The following is a 9,937-nucleotide window of genomic DNA, read 5'->3' on the forward strand; positions in this document are numbered from 1 at the left end:
ACACTGTAGTCTACCCAAGTGTGCACATTGTTAATGGGTTAAGCGTTATGCGCATCGGCGTAACTCTGTGCTGAACATTGGGGGGGGGGGGGGGGGGGGTCAAGATCTCTGTCTAAATAAATAAATCTGGGTAAATTCCCAGATGATTAAACATGAAACTACTTTGCTGGTAATAACTGAAATGAGTAAAGAAAATCAACAGCCTATTTATGCAAGATAATTCATGATTTTATTGGGGGGGGGGTCATAACCCCCCTAACCCCCTGGAAATTACACCCTTGGTTACGCGTGTTCCTATTCAGACTAAGAGCGCTGGTTTTGCAGCCGATATTCAACAGGAGGGAAAAGCTTTCTAACAAAATAATGCAGGAACAAAATGAGGCTTTAACTGAGCAACATGTGTGTGAACAACACAAACATATGTTCCCTGTTCCACTGGGAGCGAACACCTGCCTTCATTCGGCGACGTTTCCCAGAGGGCTCTGCTGCAGCCACGGCTGGACATCTGGACAGCGAGTCAGTGAAACCCATTTACATGTCTTTAGATTTGCCCACAGTGACAGACACACGCAGACAAATCCCTACAGTCGCTAAAGATAGAGAATTATGAATGAACTCCAAATGAAAGCATGTCAGATAAATTTGACACATTTTAAACCATCCATTAAAAAAATTTAAGCAAACCTTTTACATTTTGAAACTTTTAGACATTCAACTCAAGACCCACTTAGTAGCTTTATACAGAGATTTAAACTGCTGTTCATCAACAGATGGACTCATTTCACCCTTGAATCAGGTGCTTGCTCAACTTAGCACCTGAGCAAGCACCTTATACTCAAGAAAATAAGATCTCTGAGAAAACTAAAGTGCTTTTAAAGGAGTTACATTTATATATCTAACTTATTTTTAAGGCACTAAAGCAATCACAGCGTGCTTTACAGAGGCATCTAGCATTGGTGTGATGCACCAGTACAGTTTGTGGGTGTAGCTTGCTAACCAAGTTAGCTAACATTAGCTGACATTTTAGCACACTGCCCTCTTGATAGAATATGCTTACTTTGGGCTTCAAAAACCCCACATGGGGTTGTCCAAATTGCCAATTCTGAATCTTCAACATATGCAGTCCAAATCAATGAGTGATATCTGACTAGGCGTCTAGCTGCGGATCTCTTAAACATGCTAACTTTAACTATATTAGCTCGGCCTGTTTTTCCTACAGGCTCCAGTCTGTTCCACAAACCGGTGGCTGACATCATGTCGGCTATCTTCATCTTTGACAAGTACTAAAGCGTCACTTGTCAATTCTCCAGGTGTTTTAATTGTTAACGTCTTTTAATTTGTGTTAGGCACCGTTAAGGGTTACTCTGTTATCTATAAGTTGATCTACTATAGCATGCAGTGCAAAATAAGAGTGTCATGGCTTCAGATCAAAACTAAAAAGTATGCACACACTGAAACGGGTGGATTAACGAGGGCTGCGGTTCATTATGTTTGCCAAATTAAGCTTTTGAAATATAAAACACATCTTAAAGTTTAAAGGCCATATCTTATGTCAAATGTGCCTTTTAACAGAGCACTTTCCGTTACCAGTCAAAACTTTCTCTGAGCTACTATCATTAAGAAGATCAAAAGGTATTTTTTGGCTTTCATCAAAGCAGAAAGCTTTGTGTATCATTTTATTATAGAGTTGTGGCCCATGTACAGCAGTAAATGTGTATTCGAAGCTTACAAACCTGATCATTACGGCACATCCTTTCATGTGTTCAACTGTTTAACGGCATTATTTGAAATTTGTCATTCCCACTGAATAAACATTGTAAAAGTCAAGACTGTGGAGCAAACTAAGCTGGCACATTCGGCTTGTTATTGTACTCGTAATGATGGTGCCACAGAGGCTACCTTTGGCCTATTAATGAGCCAGTCAGAGTTATCAAAAGTAATTTTTATCATCTGTAATGAAAAATGAATGAGTCGTGTTTGATATTGTTGGCAAAACCAACAAGGAGAAGTTTGCTTTGATCAGGAAAATATCTGAAGCCTGTAGGAGAATTTAATCAGCAACAAGGTTTTGGCTTCAGAATATCTGCATAGAAATAAAAAAGGTTGATTAGGTTAAAAGGGGGGAGGAGGGAGTAGAAAAGCAGTAAAGCGAGCCTCTATCCAAAGAGATCATTAACTTAATGGATCGCTGGTGGCTAAAAGCAATGTGTTGCCGGGTATCTCATACATGAGAGATCTGCGAGGCTGAGGAGAGAGACGCAAAGAGCTGGGAACCGGCTCAGAAGTGACGAAGGGCATTAGCAGCCCTGCATCCTCCAGTCTTCATCTGGTATTTGCAGGCACCGAGCGCTCTGTCAGCACGTATTACTCCACACACAAATCATCTGACCGGCGTCAGCACTTTGCCTGCGCTACGGCAGGAAAAACCCAAGGAAAGAGAGGTTGAAATTGAAGAAGAGGAAAGTACAACTAATAACTTGTGTTTCTCATTTGATAAGAAACATGAGGAAAGGTTCTCTAAGGAGAGGTTTGTAAAAACAATCAGAAAAGAAATGTCGACAGTTTGCTAAAAACACAGAGATACTTGGGCACCTGTTTCAAAAGAGCAAAAATAGAGAAAATGGGTTTGAACATATTAGAAATGATCGGATTTATATTTACTGAGGCAGTCGCATCTAAATCTTCAGACTATGATGCATAAAACCTGAAATAGCTGGGTATGCACAGAGCTTGTCATCTGTGAATCCCGACTATTGCCAACTTTACACAAGAGGACAAACAGTATAGTGGAAATAACAGATCAGCGGCAACCGCCTGAGATCCAGCATACACACACATACATCAAAGGCTACACGACGACTTTATTGAAGATGCGTCGTACAAATTTTTGGCCTTAGGTTACCATCCGGTGACAAGTGCAGGGATTTGTCTGCTGCATGCATATGTGCAGAGCTGGCTCTGAGGCTAAGGAGCATCATTACCGACTAAACACAACTAAAACAAAACACAGGCTTTCTGGTGCCCCACTGTCTACCCGACTGAGGCTCTGGAACAACTGAGGGGTGGGGGGGGTTGTCTCAGTCAGTGTGAGACAGAAGCAGCTTCACAAAACGATTAGAAACGCTACATTAAAACTATTCATATTATAAACCCTACAGCTGTGATCAAACACACAGAGCATCCCTTGGATTTTAGCGGCGGTGCCAAAGTTAAAAAAAAAAAGATATAAAGATGTCAGCTTGAATAACAATGAACAAGACCGCCACAATATTTCTTTTTAATGCAATGCTGTTAAAATCTAACACCGTGTAGCTTTGAAAAGGCCCATTATGTTTTGATAGGCCATTACAGAATATACAGATTATTTAATACAGCTGTAAACTGTATAAGTCTTTTCCCACTAAATTCAAAATAATTCACACAAAGTTCACACACAGATGCCTTTACTGATTCAGAGCGACTGGGATAAAATCACTATGTTTGTAAGAAGATGCATTACTGTGTGTTACACAGCAAAGGGAAGAAAACCCAGCTCTGTCATTTACAGTAAAACTGCAGTACCACAATGTCGAGTAAAGCCTTAGATTGAAATTATGTATTGGAAGTGTTATGAAGTAATGACAAGTATATGCAATCTTTGAATTATACCGTGATTCTTCACATCATTCATCTATTGCCTAAAAAGTATTTTCATTTTTGAGTAAAGCACGTAACCTGTCATCACTACTGCCTTATATACCTATGCAATATAAAGCTAATGAACGCAAGACTGTAATGCAATATTTTATGCCACGTTCTTCCCTGATTTAAATAAATTGAGCATGTTTATAATGACTCACGTTGATATTTGCAACTGAATGTGTGCAAGGCTGCAAAATTATGCTCAAATTGAGCGCTTCCCATCATCTACAGGAAAATATTCCCCATCATTGTGTTTAATCTTAATTTTTAATCAGATTGTTTCTGTGCATATTTACTGACTGTAATCTCTTTCCTAACTGTAAAGAAAGTTGAGCTTTTTTGTATGTTTAGCTCTTTTGCACGCTCAGTATTTACCCAGGAGACATCAGACCTTTAATGAACAAACTGCACTATGAAGAAAATACTTTATCCAGATTTTAATGGTGTCAGCTTATTAACAGTCATGTAGTATCAGCCTCTGATTCTCCAGCAAATCTCCTGCTGGGCTGAAAATGAGGAGGAGGGCTTGTGCAGATGAAAGAAAGTGAGACATGTGAGACTTCTTCTATAATCAGCTTGTAAAGGACCCGATGTGTGACTGACAGCCTTAGCACTGATAAGATAGTTCTGGCTAACTGAAGAGAACCAGTGACCTGTTGTATATAAATCAGAAAGTGATAATTGACTACTGATAAGACCAATATGATACCATGAGAAACGTTTCCCCCCAATAATGAGTAGTTTTATAGCCAAATCTCCGTCTGGTTCTATAATTATGTACTGTTATGAAATAAGCTGTAAGACAGGGAAGGCCAGCCACCATAACTGTAATAAGAACACGATGCGTAAAATGGTTTTAGCGTGGGAACTACAGGCTGTGCGTAATGTGGCAGGTGACTTAATGTGTAATCGCTCAGATTGGGTATAAAAGTGATAAGAAGTAAAGGAAAATCATGTTTAAATCATTTCAGTGTCGTTTTATTGTACGAATATAAAGAATAAATAGCACATTTCCTTAAATTTACAGGATAACAACAAGTCACTGACACAAAACTGTATCAATAATCCACGTTTAACTCTGAGGTCGATTCGCTGCGTCCGCGTTTTGAAAACAGCAAGTCCTTACGTGGCTCTATCGCTCCATAAATACAAAATATATAACCAATATTCTCCACAAATAAAGTAGACTCTGGTTACAAATAATACTGATTTTGTACATGGAGTTATATAACTGCGTGGCACCGCATATACAGAAAATACATTCCTACACTCGGTAGTGCACGTGAAAGAGATTTGGAAAAAAAAATACTGAGCTTATAATTTATCTTCAGAGTCTTGTGTTTTAACTCGAACAGGAGCATTTGCAGTCTGTAATGATCGGGTACTGCACCGGTATCCAGGCGCACTTTAGCCCCCCCTTCCTCTGCACGCATCTCCATCTCAGTATCGTCAGGTGGGTAGAGTTCGCAGGTTTGCACACCATCCCCTCCGGAACAGAACAAGACCGTTTGCTCAGGCAGCTGCCCACTCGCACAAACCGCGGCCAGAATCTGTTCCCCAGGTCGGTCCAGGTGTACACGACCGGGCAGAATGAGTAGGCCCACAGCCACTGCTGCAGGCGCCGCTTCAGTTTCTTGCTGGGCTTGTGCTTCTTGCCGAACTGGATGTCAAAATCCACCGCTCGGATTTCTTTCGGGAGTACTCCCCCCGGCTTTTGGATCTCGAAGTCGTCGAGCTCATCGTTCCCGGTGAATTTGTCCTCCGTGGGCTGTAACACGGACAAAAAACGAGTGTCAAAGTCTCCCAGGATGCTCTTTAATTCAGTCTCGTTAAGATCTCGCTCCTTGGGGTCAAAGACAGGATCCGGGTCCTCTTTTAATTCCACCAGCGGCAGACTGTCACTCGGGATGGGACGGAGAAGGTAGTAGTGCTGACAAATCCCTCTATCCATCACAAGTCCGAGAGACAGCACCAGCAGATACATGGCAATACACTGGTGAGACTGATCCATGTTCATCGATGAGATCCTCACGCACACGGAGCTGCTTATTGTCCACTTGTGCGCAATTACGCGTGAGCCGTATCCAAACGTGGGCCTCTAGAGTCCCTTAATATTCAGATTCCCATGATAAAAATCCGCGATAGAAATAAAAGATTGTTCCACGAAGCATTAGTGGAAACGACTTCTAAAGGCAAAGATCAGATCATGCGTCCTCGAGCTTCGCGCGCCTCTGCTCGGCATGATGCTCCACTTGTGTCCTCTGCAGAAAAGCGCTGAGCGTAACTCGCAACCTCCGTTATATCCTCCGCACGGAGCGTGATGTAATTCGTGTGCCCCTCTTTGAATGTGGGTTTGTTGTCTAGGAGGAGATCCCCAATACCTCCTTCTTCCACCACACTGGAGGAGGGTGCCGGAGGGGGAGGCGGGGGACGGAGGGAGAGGAGACGCCCCCTGTCGGTTTTCCAGACTTTCTTAAACCAGGCTTTCATTCATCAGGGGTGTTGGTCATCTGGTGAATCCTTCTGCTGCGAGCCTCTGCAGCAGGCTCCCAGAACACCTCATGAAAAAATACAAACTAGTAACGACAACTTTACTTAAACACCTCAGAGAAAGTTTTATTACACAAACAGTTTTGTTAATGTTTATTATTTACACCATGAAGTTAAAAGCTATATTTGTATTGCTTATTAACAGCAGTAATACAAAGAAAGAAAAAATATAATACAAAGCATTTTGACATGTCATTTATTAGATCAACTTTAATTTGTAACAGCAAGTAATACAGACATACATACATGTTAATGCATCAAAAATCAGTCAAATGTAACAAACTACATCAACATTTATTTAGCTGGAGGATGTGAACACTATTTTTTTTACACTGCTGGCTGGATTAGAAATATAAAATATTTCACACTGTAAAGTTTCAGGACACACAAAGAAAATTTAGATTCCACCATTAGAAATGCATATTATAGGATCCCAAAACTGATCTGTTTTCACCTAGTGCGAGTTTTAGCCAATCAATATTAATGACAATAACAATTAAAAAAAAGCCGGTTATGTGCCGTCAGAATGATTTGTTTTATTTAGGGCGTGTAATACACTTACTGGCACAGCTTAAATGAACCGAACCTCAAACCAAATGTTAGACTTCTCAGTTCCTAATAAATTTACAATAAGCAACACTGTGGCTATTCATTAAAGACTTGTTGCTGTGCAAACATATTGGAACACACAAATTCAACAATAAAATGATGATTTTATGAAAATGTCTTGAATATTTCCATCTGATGGACTCGTGCGAATAAGAAAGACCACCTTAAGTTTAATAGTGATGTGTGCACATATCTGATGAAGGACTGGCAAAATGCTGTCAAGATTATTTTAACAATCTTAAATCGCAGGAAAAAAATATACACACACATTCAGTTGAATGACAGATTGTATGAAACACACTGCACAGGAAACAAACAAAATCACATCAAATCCAGCTCAACCTTTTGCTTGCTTGAAGAAAAGCGTGATTTACAGCCTGAATATCAGATGAAATGGCCTGTTAACTACACTTTTTGCAGTGTATTTACTGCATGTGTCCAGCTCAAGTGGGACAATATTTCTGCCTGTACCAGCGCCACAGCGAGCCTCTCAATAAAGCCAGCCAAATTAGCTCCCAAATAAACAACGCTCGCTAAGCGGCAGCCATGGAAAGTATCACAATTTGTGAACCTGTCTAAACTCATGCTCAGAGAATCATTCTTTGAAAAATAATTTAATGGAAGAACTTAGCCAGCTGCTACATCAGCCATAAACCATCCGCTTAAGATAAATGCATCTCTGTTTCAATTTGAATGAGCTAATTCACACAAGCACTTGAGCACACGACTCATTTAGTTTATGGTCAAATGATGGTGAAAAGTCTGGAAAATGTCACCCCTTATATTTTTCATCTGACCAGCACGTATCATAAACCATCGCTCCTAAACACACTTGACAGATCTGCTCAATCCAGCGCATTCACATGCGGGACAGTGCAGACTAAACTCTGCACGCATGCAAACAGCACCAAGCATCAGATATCAAGAAATCGCAGAATTTAACGTGCAGCCTAATAAAAAATAGAAAATAGAAATGCTCAATTGCACATTTTCTTTTGGAGAATTAAAGCAATGCGTTCAAACTCACTCGCAATACTTTTTTACACACTTAGGGAAATGTTAAATTGGAATTGACATGTTCATTCTTTTAAGGAATAATATTTGACACACACTGGAATATTCTGTTTGTAATGGGGCCGCTCGAGTGAAGTGCAAATATGGTTCTCATTAAGTGTCATGTGGATTGCCAGGCTCATTTAACGCAGAGTTGTTTTGGTTTCTTCTAATCCCTTCCTACTGTTTTACCACAGGGACATTTTGATAGTGAATTATTCCTCCTTATAAAGTCAGCCTACATGAGACAGACGCCTGCTTAACTGACTTTTTTTCTATCCCTAAGTTAACCAAACACTTTTTCCTCCCCGGCTAATAAACTGGCCCATCTAATTACCTGTATTTTTATTTTTTTTTAAATGCAGGGTCTGGTCCTTGACTTTTAAACCTGCGCTTAAGGATTTACATTAAAAATGAATCTCCACGTTTGAGCTGATCACAGGTCACTGTACCATTCCCTGCTGATTTCTCATTTAGTGAGGAAAAGCAGACTTCTGTGTTCTGGCAGCCACATTCAGCAGTGCTACCAAGAAAAGTCATGCTCGGGTAGAAACACAACAGAAGGGACTTGAAGATTAAGATTCAGCTTTCATCCCTGCAAAAGCAGAGCAGAAAAAAAATCTGACATATTTGGAAAAGTCTACTTTGGAAAAATATCAGCCAGGCAAGCGGGCGTTCGAGGCTCCTCGTCCTGTCTTCAGGTAAAGCTTACAGTGTCACACAGACAACACAAAGCACCTTTCACACACTTTATCTCCCTCAGCACGTTGTTTCACACCTTGTGCTGATTGAGGCTGCATTGCCAAGCTGAATACACACAGACACGGAGTGGGTGCTATTCTGTTTGCTCTGGCACTTGGGAGGTGTGCAAATTGCTTGTTTGTTTAGCACTTTTTCCATTCCTCTGCAATCCAACAGCACCTAGTTGCCATAATCACTCCTGCTGTGAGCTTAATTTAAATTAATTGCTCCTTCAGACCACTGATCATCAGTCTGATGGCACACTGCATTTTTTCATGCCACACTATTAATGTTCCATTAAAGAATTTTACAGCTCGAGTTACCCGGCTATTCACAGCAGTGTTAAAACCCACATTCAGACCAGTTCAGCCCTGTGCCTGATGGAAGAGATAGTGGCTGATAGCTGCCGTTCAGCAGCCTGATAACATTTTTGTCGCGACGTTCAGCTTAACAGAGCGTCTTTAAAAAAAATCCACGGTGAAAATTTCATTTTAGTCTGTTAATAAAATAAGAGGATATTCGTTAACAATCACAGTTTGACACGAGGTGGAATTATTGACTCTACAACCGAGAATATCATTATCCAAATCAAACAACACGTTATTCAAATGAATCATCTTCAGGCTGTGGAGAATGCGCTCACGCTGTGAAACATCTGTGGATTTAAACAAGCGGTATAATTACCCAATTAGCATTTAGCTAATTTTTCCCACAGGTTGAAGGCTGGTGAGAGTGTGTTCACTCCAGTCCTCAATAAAGTTTTCACAGACAGAAAACTCTGCGTGCGAACAAAGTCGTTAAAACAAAACTCTGAACAAAGTGCTGAGTAATTACTCAGACGACTGATTGTGTATTCAGGCGTATGGAGGACCGAGAGTCGAGTTAATCGGTGCCATTAAGATGAAAAACAACATCTCAGCTCAGCAGCAAAGGGACAGCTGACAGGTATTACTCTGACGGGTCGGCCTGTGGCGCTGTAACAAGTATTTTTACGTTTTTGCTCGTAAATCTTGAACTATGGCTTATTTTAACTTTTTTCCCCCAGAATCGCTGGCTTACTTTGCACATCCATTTGTCCTGCAGCTTTTATAATTTTTTACAGTATTCTGAATTGTCATTTGGGAAAAGAAACATTTGTCGAGGTCTGAATTTAAATATTAAATATAGTCTTATCATATCAGAAACCTACATTATGACGCATAAGCACGCAGGACAAACAGGAAATGTTTTCTCAGGCCGAGATTAGCTCGGCTTGTGCCATAAAGCAACAAGCTGTCGTCCAGCGTGGTGCCGCAGTGGTCGG

The 9,937-nt window shown here is 40.7% G+C and overlaps 1 protein-coding gene across 1 annotated transcript; it reads right to left on the bottom strand.

Moving 5' to 3' along the window:
- Window positions 1-4,637: 4,637 nt before the first annotated feature.
- nog1 (noggin 1) lies at window positions 4,638-6,089 on the bottom strand. Its single transcript, XM_026164011.2, has one exon. The coding sequence runs from the start codon at window positions 5,696-5,698 to the stop codon at window positions 5,024-5,026; it is 675 nt and encodes a 224-aa protein (XP_026019796.1). The 5' UTR covers window positions 5,699-6,089; the 3' UTR covers window positions 4,638-5,023.
- Window positions 6,090-9,937: the final 3,848 nt, after the last annotated feature.

Source organism: Astatotilapia calliptera, chromosome 4 (assembly GCF_964374335.1).
Source record: "Astatotilapia calliptera chromosome 4, fAstCal68.1, whole genome shotgun sequence".
NCBI classification, from domain to species: domain Eukaryota; kingdom Metazoa; phylum Chordata; class Actinopteri; order Cichliformes; family Cichlidae; genus Astatotilapia; species Astatotilapia calliptera.